The 24,146-nt window shown below is 40.0% G+C and overlaps 1 protein-coding gene across 1 annotated transcript in view; it reads left to right on the top strand.

The window, feature by feature from the left end:
* Positions 1 to 22,600, top strand: part of LOC144243668 (RCC1 and BTB domain-containing protein 2-like) — a 47,262-nt gene extending 24,662 nt beyond the window's left edge. The window contains exons 4-12 of the mRNA XM_077778796.1: positions 2,916 to 3,082; positions 3,623 to 3,781; positions 3,915 to 4,022; positions 8,948 to 9,090; positions 10,861 to 10,896; positions 11,938 to 12,003; positions 15,284 to 15,423; positions 19,038 to 19,168; positions 21,172 to 22,600. Coding sequence (XP_077634922.1) covers positions 2,916 to 3,082; positions 3,623 to 3,781; positions 3,915 to 4,022; positions 8,948 to 9,090; positions 10,861 to 10,896; positions 11,938 to 12,003; positions 15,284 to 15,423; positions 19,038 to 19,168; positions 21,172 to 21,312 — 1,091 coding nt within the window. The 3' untranslated portion in view covers positions 21,313 to 22,600. The remainder of the gene's footprint in view (positions 1 to 2,915; positions 3,083 to 3,622; positions 3,782 to 3,914; positions 4,023 to 8,947; positions 9,091 to 10,860; positions 10,897 to 11,937; positions 12,004 to 15,283; positions 15,424 to 19,037; positions 19,169 to 21,171) is intronic.
* Positions 22,601 to 24,146: the final 1,546 nt, after the last annotated feature.

The following is a 24,146-nucleotide window of genomic DNA, read 5'->3' as shown; positions in this document are numbered from 1 at the left end:
GGATCACAGTGTAGAGGTTTAGCTATTGCCTTACTTGTTGAGAAACAAGACTTAATGACCACCCCTTAAATTGAGAACATAGTGCTTGATTGGGTAGGAGTTTCTGGCTCTGCCTTGTGAATGTGACTGTGCTTTGGACAATGTGAAATAGGAACATATCTGAATATCAGAGTAAGATAATGGAGCAGATGGAATCTAGCAATTATTGGCACTTTCAGTGTGAGAAAGACAGTGCTGTAGTCCCAGTAAACCCCTTTTGTTTACACTTTATAAGTTTAATTATTTTGCATTAAAATGCTGAACTCACTCTGGACTCTGAACTTGAGATCCCTGATCTATGAACTAAGACACTGAAGCTAAGTCCAAGGTATTCTCTGACTCCTAGCTCCCTGGATTTCTTACCATGATTAGTGACTGATGGCTGAAGTTGATATTAATACTATAAGGAATTAAATACTCTTGTGTCTATTTCATGAATTCTGACTAATAAGACATTATAATTATATCATACTTTGGACTTTTTCTTAAGCTACGTGTTCATTTTATTAGTATTCTTTGAACTGAAAATAAAGTTTATAAATACTCTTTTGTATACTTACTTCACACAAATTTTAGGGAATTTTGATTGCCAGTAATAGGCTAGATTATTTGGACCACTGCTTCACTGGAAACAACTAAAAATTCTAGATAAAATATTTAATTTTTTTCCACAGAGGCATCAAAGCACTAACAAGGCAGAGAGGAATGATTGGATCAGATTCAAGAGAAAGTATGAACAAAGGTTAAAGGGGAACTTAAAGCTAGTTTTGCCTTAAGGGCATCTGCCTCTCCACCTAAATGGAGTTGTGGTTTGATGTACTCACGAAGGGTCATGAGTCAGAGACCTCACCCTTTAGGCTAGGAACCCTAAGGGCTAGGCTCTGGGGGCAAGAATGGGCCAGCTCTTCCATCTCTAATGCACTGAACAGAGGAATCCTTGGCTGTGAGCAAAGCAAAGAGGAAAAAAGAAAGAAAACCTCTCCCTGAAGGGTTGTAATCATGGATTTGTATTCCATTTCACATCAGACTGGTAGTCCAAGGAATCTCAAGCCTTTGATTTATTAGAGAAGTACCTTTAAGTGCCTTATTGACATGACAGAGTTAATGTAGATCCTTCTAGAGAGGAAGGCACCTTCATTTCATCCTAGGTCTGAGGAAATACAGTGCCACTGAAAAATGAGTTTTCAATGGCAATTAGCAGTATAGTCAAAGATAACCAGGTATACAAGTAAACAAGGCACCATGAATGAGAACCAGCAAAAAAGATAGCAAAAACTAAGTATCAGCTATTCCAGGTAAAAGATGACTTTATTTGTTATGTTTGAAAAGATAAAAAATGAGCTTGAAGACCTGCAGAGATCAAAGAGGATTTGAAGAAGAATGAAATAAACAATATAATTATCAAAATGAAAACTCAGTGGGCAAGTTTAATAGCAGTTTGGACATATCAAGAGAGAAAATTAATAAGCTGGAAGATCAGAAGAAATTATCTGGCATGTGGCACACAGAGATAATATGGTAGAAAATACAAGCACAAGGGGCATATAGTGTATGGTTCCATTTATTTAAAGTTCAAAAACAGGAAAAAAAAGTTGTCTTATTCAGGATTATATATGGGGAGCTTTTGGAGTGATTATAAGGTTCTATTTCTTGACCTGAGTGGTAGTACCTAGGTATGTGTTTTATAATTATTTATAAAACTGCGTATATATTTTAAGAACTTTTCTGAATATGTATTACACTACACAAGAAATAATATAGAACAAAGATTTTAAAAAGTAACTTGATCATTTTTTTAAACATTTCCATCATTCTTTTTTTAAATTTTTTTTTAACATTTATTTATTTTTGAGACAGAGACAGAGCACGAGTTGGGGAGGGGACGGAGAGAGAGGGAGACACAGAATCCGAAACAGGCTCCAGGCTCTGACCTGTCAGCACAGAGCCCGATGCAGGGCTCGAACCCTCAGAACGTGAGATTATGACCTGAGCCGAAGTTAGATGCCTAACCGACTGAGCCACCCAGGCGCCCTGATTATCATTTTATAGATAAGAAAATAGGCCCAGAGAAATTAAATATCCTTACAGTCTCTTGACTTTGAATCTGATGTTTTTTCCTATTATTCTTGGTAGCAGTTCTCTGCCTTTTATTAAAAACCTATCTTACAGCTATTATAATTGCATCCATTTAAATTTCATCTTGTTGCTTTGAGATGGAATACAGTTTATATTTTCTTTTTTTTTTTTTTTTTAATGTTTTATTTATTTATTTCTAGGAGAGAGAGAGACAGCATGAACAGGGGAGGGTCAGAGAGAGAGGGAGTGACAGACTCTGAAACAGGCTCCAGGCTCTGAGCTGGCAGTCAGCACAGAGCCCGACGCGGGGCTCGAACCCACAAACTGCGAGATCATGACCCAAGCGAAAGTCGGACGCTTAACCGACTAAGCCACCCGGGCGCCCCTACAGTTTATATTTTCTAAATGTATTCTTTAGTAGAACGAGTTTGGTGGGACAGGGAAGTCAATTAGTTTTTGCACATGAATTTTTAGTTCTCATTTGTATTTTTAAAAAAATTTTAAATGTTTTTATTTCTGAGAGAGAAAGAAAGAGAGAACGTGAGCAGGGGAGGGTCAGAGAGGGAGGGAGACACAGAAATTGAAGCAGGCTCCAAGCTCTGAGATAGCTGTCAGCACAGAGCCTGATGCAGGGCTTGAACCCATGAACCGTGAGATCATGACCTGAGCCGAAGTCAGATACTTAACCGACTGAGCCACCCAGGCGCCCCTAGTTCTCATTTGTAAAATGGTGCAATATATATGTTCTTATAGTAAAGTACATGTTTTGAAAGCTTGTTGTATTTCTTTTTTATTTTCAGAAGGTGAAGTCTTTACCTGGGGTCATAATGCTTACAGCCAGCTGGGCAATGGGACAACTAATCATGGTTTAATACCCTGTCATATTTCTACTAATTTGTCAAACAAACAAGTCACTGAAGTTGCCTGTGGGTCTTACCATTCTTTGGTGCTAACATCTGATGGAGAGGTGAGAATAGTTAGCATAAATCTCATTGATTATTTTCAGTAAGATTATATGGATTGTTATAGCCATCTTGGAAATATCATTTGATTAAAATAACCACCTCCCTCAAACTCAACCTAATTCTTGTTAGAAATTTGTAGTCATAGTGGTTACATCATGAAGTATACCTTTATGTAGTAAGTATTTCTATAACTGCAAAATTTAAAAGGTTATGTTCTTTCTGTATTGCTATACTCGGATTTTATTTGCAAAAAGAAGAATGCCAAAATGCTGGAAAATACGGCTGAAGCCAAGTAAATACTTTAATAAATATTATATGATATTGGATAATCATTATTGTTATTTGTACTGATAATACCAAGAACCTAATTTTATAAAGTAATGTATTTCATAAGAATGAATTTTACAAAAACTTCTCTGCCTGTATTGTGAGAATTTATGGATATCAAGCATTTTGAGAACAAAGATGAGGCATTATGAGTACCTGTTAGTTTCTAATTGAGATACTTTATAAATTAGTGTGTTTCATTTATTAATCCCCAGGTATTTGCCTGGGGTTATAATAACTCCGGGCAGGTAGGATCTGGATCAACAGCCAATCAGCCGATCCCTCGAAGAGTCACAGGCTGCTTACAGAATAAAGTAGTTGTGAACATAGCATGTGGGCAGATGTGTTCAATGGCAGTGGTGAACACTGGGGAGGTAAGAAAGTTATTTCACATGTTGTTTAAAAAATAAACATTTGCCTTATCGGTGGCATACTAACATGGCATGTTTCTCAACAGAGATCTTGCTTATGTCTTTCATGGGCACTGAGTCTCTGGTTTTCTCTCAGGTCTATGTCTGGGGTTACAATGGAAATGGGCAGCTTGGACTTGGCAGTAGTGGCAACCAGCCAACTCCCTGTAGAATATCGGCTTTGCAAGGCATTCGTGTCCAGCGGGTATGTCCACAGTTGGTTTGTGTGTGCCTATTTTTAAGTCTTTAGTGGCAAAGATACCAATGTACACAGTTTTCTTGGCAGATGAAAAGCTTCGCTGTTTGATGTTTTCTTTATTGAAGTAAAAGCTAAAGCTCTATTTCCCTGAATAAAGTTGTAGATGTTCATCAGGAAATTATATGTCTAAGCCACTCTCATACATAGCTATTGGAATGTAAATTGTTACAGTCTTTTCCAAGGAAACTTTGGCAGTATATATCAAGAGCCTTGAAAATTTCATATCCTTTGTTCTGAAATTTTCTTCCTGGGATATTTAAGGAACAAAAACAGAAGACACAGAATTAGTGGAGAAGATATAGCGAAAGAAAGAAAGAAAGAGAGAAAGAGAGAGAGAGGGAGGGAGGGAGGGAAAGAAAAGAAAAAATTGTTAATTTTAATAAATAACATAAATAATAGATGTAGCATAATTTATTTAATCAATTAAGTTAATGATTAAATGAATTATATGAAATCTACATGAATGGAGATGATGCTTACAAAGAATTTTAATGACATGGAAATAGTGCTATGTGATGTTACATAAAAATGAAGATGCAGACATGGTGCATGGAGACATGGAACATATTTCTGTATCTATCTATCTCTCTCTATATATATGTATAAGTAGAAAAAATCTTGATCTTGAGATTACTTTCATATTTATACTTTTTTACATTCCACACTAAGCATATTTCACTTTTACAATAAAAAATATTCTTAAAAAATAAAAGTGTATTTCATATTCACTCCACATGCCTTGATCTCTGTGAGCATAATGAATGTCATATGAAAGCCGAATGAACCAGACTCATGTCACTGAAGGACTTGTGTTGATCTTATGGCCATTTTGGCCACATGTGGGCTGAGGTGGTTATGGAGGAATACTGGTTACCTCAGTGTTGGTCTCTCTGGTCAGGCTGCCTCTTCATCTTCCTCTCCTTCTCCTCTTCCTCCTCCTCCTCTTCTTCCTCCTCCTCCTCTTCCTCCTCCTCCTCTTCCTCCTCTTCCTCCTCCTCCTCTTCCTCCTCCTCCTCTCATCCTCCTCTTCCTCCTACCTTTTTCCTCCTCCTTCATTCTTCGTCTTAGTCTTCTTCATCTTCTTCCTCCTCCTTCTCTTCTTCCTCTTCCTCAACATCTTTGGTTCTTTTTTTTATTTTAACATAATTTTCTGTCAAATTGGTTTCCATACAACACCCAGTGCTCATCCCAACAAGTGCCCTCCTCCATGCCCATCACCCACTTTCCCTTTTCCCCCCACCCCCCATCAGTCCTCAGCTTGTTCTCAGTATTTAAGAGTCTCTTATGGTTTGTTTCCATCCCTCTCTGTAACTTTTTTTCCCCTTTCCCTCCCCATGATCTTCCGTTAAGTTTCTCAAGATCCACATATGAGTGAAAATATATGGTATCTGTCTTTCTCTGCTTGACTTATTTCACTTAGCATAATACCCTCCAGTTCCATCCATGTTGCTACACATGCCCAGATTTCATTCTTTCTCATTGCCAAGTAGTATTCCATTGTATATACAAACCACATCTTCTTTATCCATTTGTCAGTTGATGGACATTTAGGCTCTTTCCATAATTGGCTATTGTGGAAAGTGTTGCTATGAACATTGGGGTACATTGGGGTACAGCATTGTGCCCCTATGCATCAGCACTCCTGGATTCCTTGGTAAATTCCTAGAAATGCTATCACTGGATCATAGGGTAGGTTTAAATTTTTTGAGGAGCCTCCACACTGTTTTCCAGAGTGGCTGTACCAGTTTGCATGCCCACCAACAGTGCAAGAGAGTTGGACATCCTCCACATCCTCACCAGGATCTAGTCTCCTGATTTATTCATTTTAGCCACTCTGACCAGTGTGAGGTGATATCTCAGTGTGTCTTTGATGGGTATTTCCCTGATGATGAGTGATGTTGAGCACCTTTTCATGTGTCATGGATGTCTTCTTTGGAAAAGTGTCTTATTCATGTCTTCTACCCATTTCTCCATTGGATTATTTGTTTTTCAGGTGTGGAGTTTGGTGAGTTCTTCATAGATTTTGGATACTAGCCCTTTATTCAATATTGTCATTTGCAAATATCTTTTCCCATTCTGTCAGTTGCCTATTAGTTTTGTTGATTATTTCCTTTGCCGTGCAGAAGCTTTTTATCTTGATGAGGTCCCAATAGTTCATTTTTGCTTTTGATTCCCTTGCCTTTGGAGATCTGTCGAGTAAGAAATCGCTGTGGCTGAGGTCAAGGAGGTTGTTTCCTGCTTTTTCCTCTAGGGTTTTGAAGGTTTCCTGTCTCACATTCAGGTCCTTCATCCATTTTGAGTTTATTTTTGGGTATGGTGTGAGAAAGTGGTCTAGTTTCATTCTTTTGCATGTTGCTGTCCAGTTCTTCCAGCACCATCTGTTAAAGAGACTGTCTTTTTTCCATGGGATACTCTTTGCTGCTTTGTCAAAGATTAGTTGGCCATACATTTGTGGTCCAGTTCTGGGTTCTCTATTCTGTTCCATTGGTCTTTGTGTCTGTTTTTTGTGCCAATACCATACTTTCTGGATGATTACAGCTTTGTAGTAGAAGCTAAAGTCTGGGATGGTCATGCCTCCCACTTTGGTTTTCTTCTTCAATATTACTTTGGCTGTTTAGGGTCTTTTGTGGTTCCATACAAATTTTAGGATTTGTTTCTTCTAGCTTTGAGAAGAATGCTGGTGCGATTTTGATTGGGATTCCATTGAATGTGTAGATTGCTTTGGGTAGTATTGACATATTAACAATATTTATTCTTCCAATCCATGAGCATGGAATGTTTTTCTTTTTCTTTGTGTCTTCAAATTCCTTCATAAACTTTCTATAGTTTTCATCATGCAGACCTTTTACATCTTTGGTTAGGTTTATTCCTAGGTATTTTATGGTTCTTGATACAGTTGTGAATGGGATCAGTTTATTTCTCTCTCTTTCAGTTGCTTCATTATTGGTGTATAAAAATGCACCCAATTTCTGTACATTGATTTTGTACCCTCCAACTTTGCTGAATTCACAGATCAGTTCTAGTAGGCTTCTGGTGGAGTCTGTCGGGTTTTCTATGTAGAGTATCATGTCATCTGCAAAAAGTGAAAGTTTGACTTCATCTTTGCCAATTTTGATGCCTTTTATTTCATTTTGTTGTCTGATTGCTGATGCTAGGACTTCAAAATTATGTTAAACAACAGTGGTGAGAGTGGACATCTCTGTCATGTTCCTGATCTCAGGGGAAAGCTGTCAGTTTTTCCCCATTGAGGATGATATTAGCTGTGAGCTTTTCATAAATGGTTTTGTGATGTTTAAGTATGTTCCCTCTATCCTGACTTTGTTGAGGGTTTTTATTAAGAAATGATGCTGTATTTTGTCAAATGTGTTTTCTGCATCTGCTGACATGATCCTATGGTTCTTATCTTTTATTAATGTAGTGTATCATATTGATTTGTGAATATTTAACCAGCCCTGCAGCCCAGGAATGAATCCTACTTGATCATGGTGAATAATTCTTCTTATATGCTGTTGAATTTGATTTGTTAGTATTTTGTTGAGAACTTTTGCATCCAGATTCATCAGGGATATTGGCCTCTAGTTCTTTTTTTTTTTTTTTTTTTTTTGCTGGGTCTCTGACTGGTTTGGGAATCATAGTAATGCTGGCTTTATAGAATGAGTCCAGAAGTTTTCCTTCCATTTCTATTTTTGGAACAGCTTGAGATGGATAGGTATTAATTCTACTTCAAATATCTGGTAGAAGTCCCCTGGGAAACCATCTGGTCCAGGACTCTTATTTGTTGGGAGATTTTTGAAAACTGATTCAATTTCTTCACTGGTTATGGGTCTGTTCAAATTTCCTATTTCTTCCTGTTCGAGTTTGGTAGTGTGTGGGTGTCTAGGAATTTGTCCATTTCTTCCAGGTTGTCCAGTTTATTGGCATATAATTTTTCATAGTATCCCCTGGAGGAGGGGCCCTTCTGGTTCCACAGCTTCTATCCCGCTCCAGTAGATATGCAGTCACCTGGCATGGAGGGCCTGGTTTGGTGTAGGCTGGTCCCGCCTCCACTGTGGGCCCCATGGAGTGATCCCTGAGGCCCTGCCTTGGTCGGGGGGCGGGCAGGGGGGCTGGAGAAAAATGGCGAGCCCCCCAGTCTCTTCTCCATGGACCCATTGGACTCCTTTCTAGCCATCCTCACTGTGCCACAGACAGGGTGGTCTGTCTTGCTCTGCTGACTCCTGTGCCCCTATGCTTGACTGGGATTTAAACTCCTGCTCTGTGCCCCTGGCACTAGGGAAGCACCTCTCTCTGCTGCCAAATATGTGGTCCTGGCTGGTTTTGTCCTATCCCGCAGCACTTCTGCGTAGGGGACCAGTTTCTCCTGCTGCAGACTGCACCCCTGACCTACCACCAAACCTGGAGGTGGCTTCCCTCCTCCCCAGGTGCACAAACATGGCAGCAAGCCCCAGCCCGAAGAAAGCCCTGCAGTTAGAGATGGGATCCTTCTCTGTCCCGATCAGAGGTCCTTCTTTTGTCTAGATACAGTCCTAGGCTTCCCCAGCTGCTGTTTCTCTTCTCTTTGTCTCTCTGCAGAAGGGGATCCCTCCCCTTCATGCCTATGGCCCATTTTATCTCCCCTAGTTCTCAGTCACCCAGCTTTGGTTCGTCAGGTTGTCCTGGTTTCTCTCTGGTAGACTCAGTCTCTTTTCCTCATAGACTCTTGGAGTTCAAAGTCCTCTGGCTTCAGCCCTTCTTTGTTTGAGAGTCACGGGAAGTACAGATCGCTGTACTTCTTTGCCATGTTGGCCAGTCTTGAGTACATCTTTGATTTTTAACCTGTCTCCTGAAAGCATATTTGCAGGCCTAAGTGGTTTTGGTTTTTCTCTTTCCAGGTTGCCTGTGGCTACGCACACACATTAGTCTTAACAGATGAAGGCCAAGTGTATGCTTGGGGTGCAAATTCTTATGGCCAGTTGGGCACTGGCAATAAAAGTAACCAGTCCTATCCTGCACCTGTCGTCGTGGAAAAGGACAGGTAATACGTGCATTTTCAAAACAACTTGCATGTTCTTTTGGGATTAAACAGAATTTGGACATGATACAGAATTGTGGGGAACTTACTGCTAATATTAGAATATTCTTTTACCAGAGCATTCATTCCTTTTTAAAATTGTCTTGGGGAGTTTGTATGTTAAATACTCTCCTTTCATTTACCCCTATTTCAGCTACTCTACAAAAACAACAAGGACTAAACCTCCAATAGCTGTTCTACATTATCTTTCTCCCTCACAAATTACCTTTTCCTCCTCCTCGTTTTTTGTTTTACATTCTTAAGAGGAAGTTGATGATGCTTGAGGTCAATTTTCTATGGCTTAGAAAAGCAAAAAGTACCTCAGATGGGATACAAAGCCATTCACTCAGCTGTGTGTAAAATGTGCCAGTTGAAAGGATAAGACTACTTCATGATTTTAGTTCCCAAGCTATCACTATGAGGCAGAGTATAGTGGTTAGAAAATTAAGCCTTAGTTTTGCCCAATCATTTGCAAGGTTGTGTCAAGTAATTAACATATCCAGAATTTTCTCCCAAATTAGCCTACTACTTTTGAAAACCTTTTGAATGTCTCAAACATGGCCATAGCACTGCCTTTTCACTCTTATTTCTTGACACAGTGCTATGGGACAAAAATATTTCATTATTGTGTCTGTTAAACCAGGTTTGTAATTATTGTAGGAATTAATACTTCTATTTTCATTTTTATTGTACATACTAATTTTTGATATATCTGATTTTAAAGTAAGTATATGGATATATAGATTATCTTACATTTATATGCAATTCTTTCATATTATCCTGTTGGAATTTTTAACAATAAAAGTGAAGAACCAAATTGTCTTTTTCAACCCCCTTGATTTTCATGTGAGTATTATAAACCTGGTTAATTTTAACCTGTGTTAAATAGTTTTTTAAAAAAACAAACCAATTTTTGTTTTATTCTCCCCAAAATCTTAGAATAAGACTCTGGACCTCTTGAGGACTGGGGAGGAGGAAAGGGAATGGAGGTCAGGAACTGGTGGGAATGTACTAGATGTATGCATCCCTGCCATGGGCATCCCCCTTATAGGTAGTTCAGAGCTCCTTAATGAAAAGAGAAGGGACAGTCTTGAGGCTTTGAGCAATCACGAAAATGCCTCAGTGTAGCAAGTCTGGTCAGTAGGGACATTTAGTATTTAGACAAACAATAAAGAAGTTTAAAGGATCAAATAAAGGTGTCATGGAAATAAAAACAACACATTTGTGTGGCACTTTACCATTTTGATGGTGCTGTCAGAGTTTCCATAAATTTTAACTCTGTCCCAGACCTGCCAAATCCACTGCTGTGTGCCCACCAGCTGCTAGGCCCACATCGCTCTGCTGGTCCCTGGTCATCCCAGGATGAGCACCAGGTCTTCCAACTCCCATCACGCTGGGCCTGATAGATTGTAAGACATCTTGGGGGAGAAGGAAACAGAGGCAGAAAAGCAGAGCAGGGGAGTTATGTTGTGTGCCAACTCCTTACCTGGTACTTGAGAGTATTGCTTGTTTGTCTATTTTAAAAACATAAGGTTTTTAAAAACTTTTTATCTTTTTTCAAATTTTGATTTATAAATCCAAAAAAGTGGAAATAGCTACACACTTGCACCTTTGCTGTTGCCCATGTAATCATTATTTTGGCTACAGATGTCATGGATGAATGTTTTGAATGAGATACTCCTGCTTTTCTGTTTTCCATGCCTGAATTTGCTGTGGTAATCCCTGAGCTTGCAGGCTCTCCATCACACCAATATTGCGAGGGAGGAATTTGTAAGTCTGCTGGGACTTGTTTTGCATGTATCCACCCTTTTCAGTGACTGAAACTTGCAGATATGTTATGACTTATCTTTCAAGAACTCACTTCTGACTCTTGGGGCCCGTTTCGGGGAAGTTTGACTAATTAGAAACAAAAGAATTGAATATTAGGGTGGGGTGGATCTTCAGGTCCTGGTTACCTGTTCACAGAAGTGGAAAGTGAAAATCTGTGTACATTGGATCCTTTGCTTAAACGACAACCCAAGGAAAACCTTTTAAATTACTTCCCACAGAGGTCTACTTATGATGAAGAATGCTAATAACATTTGTTAGCAATTTATGTTCACATTAAAGTAATTTTAATGACTAAAGTGATTCTCTTCTCTCTAACCCAGTAATTCCCAATCTTTCAGAAGTCTCAGTACTTTGATTTACCAGCATTTGTCTTTGTTCTTAAAGTTCCATAAAAGCATATTTGAAGTTAAATTGATTTAAAGCTAACTTTGCCTTGATTTTTTGTGAATTTTGTGACACCTTGAGATAATTGGTAATATGTTGGTCTCTTACAAAACCAGGCTTGGGAATCATTGCTCTGGAATTTTTTATTATCACTATTTCTTCTCCATTCTTCTTCTCTCTCACAAATTACCTTTTTCTTCTCCTCATTGTTTCCTGTTTTATATTCTTCCTCACTCTCTCCTTTTTCATTTCTAGTACTTCACAGCCATTAAGCGACGGTTGTTGGGGATCATTCCATTGAGGTGACACAAAACTCATTTATTATGAATGTCTAGTGCCTGTTTTTTTCATTAAGCATGGCTACAAAATAAAATGTGAAATATGCCAGGCATCCTGACAGTAAAGGTTAGCTCAGTTTATGGTCATCATCTGTTGCATATTAGACTGGAAAATCTGAGCTTCAGAATTTTGCTTCTTGGTATGAATCAGATTTAGGAACAGATGACCTTAGGAAACAGCAGGAGGCGTTGGCAGTTGGTTGGGTCCCAAACAGACTTATAGGTTCCCTCTAAACTTTCTCCACTCTTGTTCCTGTAGCAGCTGCTGCCGTCAGCCAAGCCCGTGCCCCACCCCTGACTTCCCGTGTGCTGCTAGGTGTTCCAGGTAAACTTCACAAGGCCATGCTGAGGCAAGGCCAGTGCCCCACAGCTTCTGTATCTTGACCCCTGTGCTGTGTCTGTTCCAGCATTTCTCCACGAAGCAGGGTTTCCTCCTCCCTAAGGGCAAAGGCTACTTCCTTCCCATGGAGGCTAGTAAAGATATTTCAGAAGTGAATGCAGGAATTAAAATATTTTGGTTTTCTGATGCTAGGTAGTTGAGCCCAGAAGGACACTGTTGTGTTCCCATTAGTTAGATTTTTTCATAGAACATCATTAGGGAAGAGAGAGGCTATCTGTGATTTTAAGTGGTTTTCCGGAGTTTCTGCAGCCACTGGTAAACATTTTAGTCATCAGAAGTAACTGGTTTTGGGTGTGCACTGCACTGGGTAGCTGATTTCATTTACTTCTCACAAGGCTATGAAAGGATTGCTACCTGAATCCTGCTCTCCTCAGTTGTTTTTTTTTTTAAGAAGATAAAATAGATGATAAGAGTTTAAGTACTTGGCCTTCATAGGCTGCTTTTGGCCTGCAGCCCTGTGACCTGCCCCTCGCAGCAAGCCATGTAAAATGAAGTGTGTTTCTGCCCTCTCACATTTGCTGTAATGTGCGAGGGTAGATGGTAAAAGTAGATGCCTTTTCTTTGAATAAATGCCTTTATTCCATTTCCTTGCACGTTTTTCTTTATTGAGAAAGATATATTTATTGAGAAGCCAAATAGGATTGACTATTTACCCTGTGTGGGCAAGGAAAATTCTTTTATAAAGCACATATTAGAGGTTTGGGCCCATTCACTGACTTGGCCATGCAAACAGGAAAGGTCTTACTGTCCAAATTGATCATTGGAAATGTAGTCTCTACATGAGGGAGGCTTTGTCACTTAAAATGCCAAGAAATAGTAAATCTGTTAAGAAACCTCTACTGCTGGCTACTATTTGTACACCAGATACTGTCCTTGGTATTTAACATTTTATCATTTAACTTGTATGTACTAGCTTGCAGTGTGATGGGACTGAGGCTCTGGAACATTCCCGCAGTCACATTGCCTAGTGATAGAGCTAGGGTGGGTCCCTTGGTGTGTTTGACCCCGACAGCCAGGCTCCACTGCGGTACATCAGAGCTTCCTGTGTAGTACTCCCATCTTCAAGAACTGAGAACTGCCCTTGAATGAGTCAGTGAATGACTTAGACTGCACATGAAAACCGTACACTTCAGCTTTCTGAGCCAAGCCACCACAGCAGTTCAGCTTGTATGATGACCATCTTCCTTCCTTGTCTGGGAAACGTCTAGTTAAAACAGGCAGTGCAGGGATGTCTCCACCCTCCAATTGCTAGGCTGTCAGTGGGGTCTTACCCATCCCTCAGTTGCTCTGTGTTATTGTGCCTTTCTCAATTAGTCCATAAAATAACCTAAAAATTGTTCTTCATAAGATACCATACTGGGGAGAGACACTTAGAGAAATAAGCCAGTAATTCACCCTGCCAGGATCTTGTAACTAGCTGAGTAGGTAAGACATACATCCCTGAGAAGATAAGGGCCAGGCTGGAGTGGTGTGGATGGCATAAATGGCAAGAGTGCAGGTGAGCCAGAGACCTCTTCCTCTGGGGCCGTTTAAGCTGAGCCTTGGAAGATGGGCAGGATTTCTAAGGCAGAGAGAAAGAAAAGAGCATTCCTGCACAAGGACTTTGTGAATAAAAATGTTGGAGGGCAGTGAGTACATCTGTTTTGGAACATAGGGTATGTAGGTAAATGTGATTTGAAAGAGAGCTGGATAGAGGTGCAAGACAAATTATGGAAGGTCTTGATGTCACACATCTGGATTTTAATCTTGTGGGAAGCCACTGAAGGTTTGAAAGTACTGATGAATGTTTTCAGAGGATTGTTAACCTGCCAGCCTTGTGTGATTTGGGTCAGAAAAGAGAGAGTCTAAGGCAGGGAGACCACAGAAGCTGTTGGCTTTGGTCTAGATATGGGGTGTGCCTGACCTAGGGTGGTGGCAGATGGGAGAAAATTACAAAGAGAGAATCTGTTATTTGCCAACTGGATATTCTGAAAAAAGTGAGGAGGGAGAAGTCAAAGATGACTCTGAAGCTCTGAGCCTAAGTCACTGAGGATGTTGGTACCATTGCCTGCTGTGGGCAAAATTAAGATGGCAAACTCACTTAGGGTAAAATAGTTTACTATCTTTTGTGAATCTGTACAGCGGCTTATTCTTAGAGAAAGTTAATTATTTCTAAATCAACAAAAAAACAGGGCTTTCTATTAGGAAGTATTCTGAGAACTGCCTCCCTGGTAATTGTGAACTTATCAGAAAACTGCGCTCTTGGGCTCTCGAAGAGAGAGTCCAGTGAGTTAGAACTACTAACCTTACTCTCTGCAGTGTGAGTTGGGGTGGCCCACAGTATGTTCCATCTAACAGTAAAATTGGTAAAGTTTTGATGAAAATATTTCTTGATATTGGGTCAAGGCCAGGGTTAAGTAACCCAGGTCTTTATTATATACTTCATTAGGTCATGTTTTAAGAAAAAATTAGATCACTGTTTTGTTCATTTGTTTGTTTTGGCCTCTACCCTTGGGTTGTTCTTGCATTTCACAATGGGACAGTACATATTTTTGTAGGCCTACTGGCTACAAGTGGTGACAAGTAGATTTTCATGAGTTGTGCCACTGGAGGATAGCCTACATAACTGGCTTTGGTATCTGAAAATATTGATTAGATCTTTTTTTGTTTTTTAAATCCGTTAAAGTTAAAGGAAGGAGAGATCAACTTGTTTCTTCTCCTGTTTACCATGTTCACTTGGTATTTATTTGTGAACCTAGAATTANATAAGGACACCAGTCATCTCGGATTAGGGCCCACCCTAATGACCTCATTTTAACTTGATTACCTCTGGAAAGATCCTTTCTCCAGTTGTTATATTCTGAGATTAGGGCACCAGCATACAAATTTGGGGTGGGGGAGACACAATTCAACCCATAACAGGAGGAAACCACCTGGTTTCCATAAATGCTGCTCCGCACGCACTGTGCAGCAATGACACCTTGGAGTCAGCTCTGCTACAGCTGGTTTGCATCTGCAGCCTCGTCCAATAAGTGGTGGTCAGTAAACTTCCAGCCACCCAGAGGGGGACACAAAAGGTGTGGAATGTGAGGAGAATCTGTGCCGTGCTCTATGTTTCCTTTCTCCTTGTCAGTTCCCCTTGAAGCCTTACGAGGATGTCCCCCTCAGGAGGTTCGGCTGCTCTCACCCAGAAGCTAGGGCCTCACATGTTCCTTTCTTCCTTCAGGTGTGAGCATTTTCGTTCCTCATTGGAAGACAACGAGGATGATATCGTAGAAATGAGTGAGTTTTCGTATCCTGTTTACCGAGCCTTCCTGGAATACCTGTATACAGACAGCATCAGCCTTTCCCCTGAGGAGGCAGTAGGTAATCGCCACCATACTCTCCCAAGAGAGGGGCACAGTGCTGAGTAACTGGCAGGATGGAAGTGGCCGTGGGGGGATCACACACAGTTCTCTCTTTGTGTGTCAAACTCACACTTTTCCCTGGTTACTGCTTCATACAGAGGGTGACTTGGCGGATCTCAAACCATCAGCAGTGTGGAGTAGGTTTAATTGCCTTATGTAAGGAATGTGTGCGACTGTTTGGCCTCCACCCCAGCTGCCCCTGAGATGTCTGCATTAGAAAGAAGGTGAAAGGCACGTAGTAGTAATAAGCCCTGCTGGTCTCCCTAACTGGGAATTGCCCTCTAGATGGCTTTGGGACAGAATGCTGTGGGCCTTCTGGGGCCTTTTGTCCTGAAGGTAGTGTGGGGTGTTCCCTGCCCCTCAGGGGTACGGGCAGTAAAAAAGCCAGACAGATCATCAGACAGGTGCAGAGTAACAGACACAGTACATTTTAGTTCACAGATGTCAGCAATATTGTTGGCCGATGGCACACAGAATTAAGGAATTACTTCTACAAGGAACTAAACAGCTCAGCCCTCAGATTTTTAAATTAAATATTCATTTCACATGTTTAAATCCAGTATCACTTTTTACCAGATCAGCATTTAGTTTACCTCAGGTAAACAAGAATCTGATTTCTGAAGTTTTACGGTTTTCCTTCCTTCCACTAACGATTTAGTGTCCATGCCCAGGATGTGCCACAGCTCTGCTCAGTGTCTGTGCAGGAGACTGACCAGGGCCCTGCCTCTGGGGGTTTGTGTTCAGATGAGGGACACCAGCCCTAAACAAGCAAATATGTGGAAGCCGGGAGGAAGTGCAGGGAGCAGATTGCTGGGGGAAGCAAGAGGGAGAAGCCATGCAGATACCCAAGGGAAGAGCCCCCTGGGAGACAGTGCAGAGGTCTGATACAGGCACAGATTTGTGGAGGAAGAGGAAGAAGGCCAGCGTGGGTGGAGTGAAGTGAGACTCAGTGTGGTAAGAATTAGGTCAGGCAATGGGATGTGCGCAGGAGCATGACTACCCTTGGGGGCCATGGTGAAGAGCTCAAATTTTATTTCTGGTGTGGCGGAAAGCCTTGGAAGGTTTAGAGCATGAGGCTCATGTTATTTAGGATTTGCTTTGACAGCAACGTTTTTAAAAATGTGGTTTAAGCAGGCTAGTTTCTCTTTCACACGAAGAGACAGTGCAGGGCATCCCATGTGTGGCCCCTGTGCTCACAGTCCAGGATTGCGTTTGCATTACCAGCAGGATGGAGGAAGGGATAATGAGGACGGGGCAAAGGGCAAATCCCAGTGTCTCTTAAGGAAGGGTCCTGAAGTTCCACTTATTCCAGATCATGGACCAGAGGTGACTAAGGCCATACCCCAGCTGCATGAGAGGCTGGGGCAAGTGGTTGAGGAAGAAAGGGAGAACAGGTCTTTGTGTTGACTGAGTTGGGGGAGCGGGACGCGAGGCATAGCAGCTTCTTTGACAGGAGTGATGTGATTTGCTTAATTGTGACGGTTCAGGTGTAAGGTGATGATCCCCTGGATAGGGTGGCATAGCGGTGAAGGTGTTGAAAAGAGATCATATTCTGGATATATTTTAAAGATGGGATTTTTCCACGGATGGCCCATGGGGTGTGAGGAAAACAGAAGTAATGACGGCTCTAAGCCGTTTGGCCTGAGTTGCTGGGTTAATGGAACTATCATTCAATAAGATGAGGAAGATGGAAAGTAACAGGTTTTGCCCTTGGGTTTGAGAGGCACAGGAGTTTGAGTTGCTTGTTAGATACCTGCACAGGAAGATATCTGGAGGCTTGGGGCCTGCCATCTTTCTTTACCCATCACCAGCTGCACCCTGCATCACAAAGGGGTATATGGGCATACCCCAGCTTGCATGGCCAAGCTCCATCCACCTGGGCAACCACTGGGGCTGGGCATCTGCACATTGGTTGCATGGGCGGGAAAGGGAGCAAATGTACACGTAAAGGGCCTCAGGGCCAACTAGGTAGGGAATTCCAGAGTCCCCAGTGACCAAAGTGTGGCCTAGGAGTGGATGCTTGGCTCCTTGGCCACTGTGGTGAAGGCTGTGCCTGGAGGAGGTGCTGATCTGGGCTGTGTTGAACAGGGGATCAGGGCACGATCTTCTCTTAGGGCAGCTCAGGAGTACACATTTATGTGATTCTGCAGCTCAAGAGGGTGTGGGGCTAGGGAGAGGATTTTGGGAGTTGCTGAGGACCAAAAACAAATGAGCCATCACAGGTCTCAAGATTTCAGTATCCTCCATTGGGCCATAAGCCTTGCCTCTATAATTTTGATAGTGTTGGTCACATTACAATGAAAACAGGTTTGCAACCCAGCCCTCCCACCTGTGCAAGATGCACTGGCAGATGGATGCAAAAATAGTGGTATTTTAAGACTGATGAAATCCCAGCTCTTTTTGTCCCTTGCAGGGAAGATTAGCTTGATGTAGATGTGATGATTTTCTAATAGAGAATTCAGCTAACCTTTTGATCAGGCGACAACCCAGACTGGATGTAGAACTAGTGAGTGTACCTCTCCGAGCACAGGGCCTGCTGGTCTCAGAGTGCTTCATCCCATTCATGGCAGGGCAGGAGGACCCTCACAGTGCTTCTAGCCAAACCTTGTATCCAAACATAGTTCCTTTCGTAAGTATTTTCACAAAGTATTTTTCTGTATGCTAATTAACAAACCCTTGATGGAGACTTAGATAGCCATATCCTTAACTTATATGTGTTTATCACTCCGTCATGACTTATGTGAAAGTAGGTGACATAATATAATAGGAATCCTCACTATTTATAGATGGTATTTTAAACTGGGGGTGGGGGGCAGGGGTTGGTGCTGGAAGTCACTTAGAGAAATAAGTGAAGTTAGAATCTGAGGATTGAACCCTGGAGCACTCAGAACACTTGGAAGTTAGGAAAAATGGCCCAGCCAAGAGACCGAAAACTATGGAGAAGAAAAACACAAGGCAGTAATGGGTTTCAAGAAGAGAAGCATCACCAGCCATATCTAATTCTGTATAATGTGGAGTAAGATCAAACCAGACAACGGCCCCTAGGATTTGGCTCCACGGAAGCATTCATGACATTTGGGAGAGGAGGGGATGGGACTCTGCTGGAATGACCTAGGGGGAGAATGGGAAATGAGAAAATGGAGGCAGCAAACAGGATGTTCCCTAGGTTTGCAGAGAAATGGGGGAGACTGATGGGAGACAGACATGTGTCCATGAAAGGTGTCTCTTTTTTCTTCATTGAAAGTATGGGCACTATTCCAGCATGTGCATGTGCTGATGGAAATGACCCAGGAGAACAAGTGACCATGTGGGGGAAGCCTTCACAGGAGAAATATGAAAGCCATCTTCACTGTGTGCCTGCCTTTCCACAGCTACTTGTGTATCGTATTTGCTCAGATCAACTGTGTTCGCAGGTAGAACCACACACTCAGAGTCAGCACAAGTCTTTATTTTACACAGCTCTTCCTTAAGGATTATATTCCAAATAATGTCACAATCATCTCTTGAAGGGTTGGCTGAGTTTAATCAGGATGCTTGAAATCACTTCCCCTAATAAATATCTCTTCCTGCCAGGATTACTTGATTTGGCTACATTTTATAGAGAAAATCGTTTGAAAAAACTCTGTCAACAAACTATCAAGCAAGGAATCTGTGAGGAGAATGCCATCGCCCTGCTTTCAGCTGCTGTAAAGTATGATGCTCAGGTAAGAAAAGCATCCTTTCAACTAGCTGACCTTCTGGAGAGAATGTTAGGTGTTTAGTTCATACATTAAACTAAACTCAAGTAAATCAACTAAAAGTACCAGAAAAGGTGAACATTTATATAACGTTATGGTGGAGCTCCAAGAAAGAAGCCATAAAGGTAAGGATTGATAGGTCTGATTTTAGAAAGAAAAAAATATCTAGACATCAAGAAATACCACCAAGAAAAGTATAAAAGTTGACACAGTGGGGAAAATATTTGCAACACATAGTGAGGCACATTTACCATAGTTAACATATAGTTCTTAGAAAACAAGAAGAAAACATTAGCAGTTTGATGGAACTAAAATGGACCACAGAACAAAATGGATTTATGAATAAGTGAAAAATGAAAATAAGGTATAATTTTTCATCTGTGAAACTGGGGAATGTTTTCTTACAGATAATGCAGGTTCAGAATATTGGGTGTTCTGAATAGCTGCTAAGGGTGTGAATCGGGGCAGTCATTGTGGGGGCACCTGGTACCAAATGTATTGAAAGCTTTAAGGAATGTACTTCTAGGAACTTGTCCTAAGGAAGTAATCATGGATTTGGACAGAGATTTAGCTTCAAAGGCTAAGTTTACTGTAGCGCTGCTTATAATTTTAACAATTAGAAAAAGCCAACATGAACACTAGAGATTTCTTTTAACTGTAGTATGTTAATACTATGAAATATGCAGCTACTCAAAATATATTAATTGAAAAATGAACATTTTTAAGAGCATAAATTTAAAAAATTTTTTAAAAAGCAGTAAGACCAAAATTTATTATCTACATAGAAAAAAAAAAGACTAAAAAACAGTCAAAGGTCATCTTTGAATGGTGGGATTATGGATGATTTTTATTTCCTATCTTTGCTTGTTTTTTCTGAACTTTCTACAGTGACTGTGTATTGTTTTGATAATAAAGAAAGGAAAGAAAACCTCTCTTAGAGCTAAATCTTTAGGAAGCAGCCCATTCTTCTTGGAGTCGATTTCCTTTTGTTATAAGGATATCCTCTCTGGTCAAAAAACAGGAACATTTTAGTGGTGGGCAGAAAAAAGTTTATAACTTTCTTTTCTGTTTGTATAAATAAATATGCTTATTAAAGAAAATTTCAAAAATACAAAAAAGTATGAGGAAGGAGATGACTCATCAACCAGAAAACATGAACATCACACAGCTCTTGTTTTTTTCCTATGTTACAAGATGTATATTCTCTAAACATTGGATTTTTTTTCACTTAACATTTAAAAAAAATCTTACCCACCTTGAAACATTGATATTAAAGCATAGTGAATGTCTTTCGTTAACATAGTACTACATTGGGCACTTAGAACATGCAGACACTTCATGGCTAGGCCAGACTCCTCCCTAGTTTGTTAAAGTCATGGCGATAGTACTGGAGGCAGGCGCCTATCTCCAGTGACGAGGCCGTGGGCACACAAGTGTTTCCGCCTGAACCAGGCTTGATTTTCAAGACTTTTTCATATTCCATATTTATGTGAATTCTTTGTATGGTTACCTTCCAGCCTTCTGTTTTCTAGAAAGTAAGCTCCTTGAGGAATGGCAAGGATTTTGTTTTGCTCACAACCATATACCTACTGCCTATGGTTGGTACCTAACACATAGTAGAAACTCTCCTCAGCTAGAAATATTTCAGCTCCTAGGAGAATATAAAAGTGGAGTATTTTAACAAATACTGACAGGTACCTAGTGCCTATTTCTGGGAATAAAAAGATTCTTTGCACTGGCTGATATTAAGGAACTTGAATATTTTACTCTGTTATTTAAATGTTTACAAGCACAGATTCATGTTAGTGATACAGTTTTATAACTATTCTTTAGACACTGCTGAACCAACACTTCTTCCTATTGGCTCTCAAATCCTTGTTCCTTCCTATGTGTCTTAGGAATTTTCATGCTGAGTTGCACTGCATTGGGATATACAAATTTATTAAAGCATTTTTTGTTGTTGTTCCTAGGATTTAGAAGAATTCTGCTTCAGGTTTTGCATAAATCATTTGACTGTCGTAACACAAACTTCAGGCTTTGCAGAAATGGACCATGATCTTCTGAAGAACTTTATCAGCAAAGCAAGCAGAGTTGGAGCCTTTAAAAATTGATTCTCATCTGCAATAAAGAATTTTTAGCATTTCCATTTTCCCTGCAAAAGCCAGAGAATGACTTCTCCTTAACTGGCTGAATACTTACGTTCTGTCAAAAGAAGGTGGTGGTCGGTCTGCCCTGTGCTGAAGTCTGAAGTTTCCTGTAGAAGGCATTCCGTGCTCTGATCAGATGTGACTAAGCTTAAGGGAAAAAAATTAAAATGTCTTATTTACTATTTCCTCTTTCAAGTCACTTAAATTAAGTTGGACCCTTTTGGTACATTGGTCTAAGTATATGCTATCCTGGCCGAATTTCTGTTCTTCAGTAGGCTGAGACCACATAGAGAGCTGGGCATTACATTGTCAGCATCCAAAACGATGCCTTGTATACACACTCAGTTCATTTATTATAAATCTTAAGTATGTCCGGAAAACAATTTTATTTGTGGGATACTGGATGAAGGAATAACTTGCACAAAAACAAATTTGAAACAGCCCATAACTATTGAGGTTCATATTCTTCTGGTACCTGGTTCTAAGTAATAGTGGTTAATTTAGAGCATTAATTAGAATTCACAAACGGCCTTGACAGTTTGTCAAAGTCCCAAGGGCTAATTTTAATTTTCTATTTACTCTGAGACATTAATTTCTTATATGGGATTATTGAATATGAAGTACTATCTTTGAATGAATGTTATTTCTGGGCTCATCTGCCTTACATAATTGCATAATGTCTTTTCCCTTTGTGTTGAGAGATTTGCCTGTGTATGTAAAAATGATTATGTGTTTTTCTTGTAGTGGAGTTTTATGTCACTATGAAACAGTTCTCTTAATCTGGCACAGAATAATTATAAAGTATTAGCCGAAGAGGAGCTCATACTTATATTTCATGGACAGCATTAAGAAGAATGAGATAAATTTATAGTTTTTCAGTCAAAATAAGTTACCCAACTGCAAAAGAAATACTGAAACGGGATGTAGGATGTAGTATCAGATTCCTCTAATATGTGTTTCACAATGTGGTATGTATTTCACAATATGATATTATGTAAAGAAAACTCTTTTGGAATTAGAAACCTTGTTCTGATGCTGAACTATTTGATAATAAAGTACTTATTTGTAGATAATAGAACAAATGTGTTTTAAAATCTAATAAGCAGCAAAATTGTATCAACCCTTATATCTCCTAGATTTACACAAATCCATTTGATTAAGCTTATTTTTGGAAGCAGTTACTCAGCTAACATATCATAGCAAAGCCCACCCTGAAACATAAATGGCATATAAACAACATAATTACTGTTCATATTATTGCCTGTGACTACTCTTTATTGGTGATATCACTTTTGAATCCTTAGTTTCTTTTTGTTTATCTGTTTTTGCAGACCTCATCTGGTAGAGGCAAAATGGCCTTGACCTCTAGTTCTTAATCAGAATCCTGTTATTGGAGTTATATATTCAGTTATTTGTTATTTTAAGTTAGCCATATATACCATTTGTTTTCATTATTTGATAGATTTGGTCTTTTATCTACCAAAGAAACATTCACACCTGGTTATTACCCACAGCTATCAGTTCAGGCATTTATACAATGGCAGCGTACACTGCTGACCTTTCCTCCTCACCTTCCAATGCTAGCTGGAATCGGCCAACGCCTTTACACGCTCACAAGGTCTTCCAAAACCTTCTCTTCCTTTCTTGCCTATTTCTGCCAGGGTTTCTTGAAGCTTCTTCATGCCTCTTTTATGAAATCATTTCATGTAAAAATTGAAACACTCAAAGGGAACAGATAAGTTTACTAAGGTATGAAAAAATGGCCTGCCCTTTACCAAACTCCACAATCAGTAAATAGTCATGCTGCAGGGTACAAGTTATTAAAGAGGTTTGGGGGTTTTACCCAGATTTTCTAACCTCTGTTATATGTAGGTTTGTACTGCTGTTATCTCTCAGTTCTTCTGATCTCTGTGTACAACAGAATAACCTATGGAACTTGTACCAAACGTATTTAAAGATTCTAATTCAGTATGTTTGAAAAGCTTCCCAGGTAATCTTGAAAACATCAAGCCAAGTATGAGAATCACTATTTAACCCTTAGAATCTGGGACTCCAAACAAGAAAAGGCTCATTAGACCAGTTTGAGAGATGAGGGATGAGTCCCATGGATACATCTCTGAAAAAGACATTGCTTTCTCTCTCGTCTTGGAGGATAGGCTCGCCATCAACACTCCTATATGGAGGATAACACTTTCTTTCCTTTATTTCTAACAGATGAGTGTTTGTAGAGCCCCAGAAACCTTGCTCTTCACTTAGGGATATGTGAGGGAAAAGGGACATTTTTCGTTAACGACACGACATCATAAATTAATGGATCCTTCATTTTACATAAGTTAATCTTAGATTTTCTGTCCCTAAGTTCTGTTTCCTCTCTGCTCACACAAGAAGTTTGGTGAGTTAGTGCTTCCAGTATAATTCCAATACAACTTACACAGAGAAAGGTTAAGATTTCACAAGAATACAGTCATTGCTGATAGAGGTTTGTGAAGATACCATTTAAAGCTTTTTAAAAGTAAAGGCTAATGTTCTTCAGCTAAGACCTGAAAAATTGCCAGTCATTAAGGACCAAACTTGGTGATTTTTATTTAGAGGCAGGATTCCTGACCAGTGATAATGAAAAGGAAACAATGAAAACTATATAGCCTTGTTTACTGCTTTTTGCTTTTTTTTTTTTAATCTAATTAGCCTTCCCCATGCTATTATTACACCAGACTCGGAAAATTGCAAAGAAAAATGATACATCATACCTGTTATTTTTAATTCAGTCTTTGTCCAAGCATAAAAACGGAAAGCATACT

The sequence above is a fragment of the Crocuta crocuta genome, unplaced genomic scaffold, assembly GCF_008692635.1.
Source record: "Crocuta crocuta isolate KB4526 unplaced genomic scaffold, BGI_CrCroc_1.0 scaffold586, whole genome shotgun sequence".
NCBI classification, from domain to species: domain Eukaryota; kingdom Metazoa; phylum Chordata; class Mammalia; order Carnivora; family Hyaenidae; genus Crocuta; species Crocuta crocuta.
This window is presented reverse-complemented; position numbering and strand designations above follow the sequence as displayed.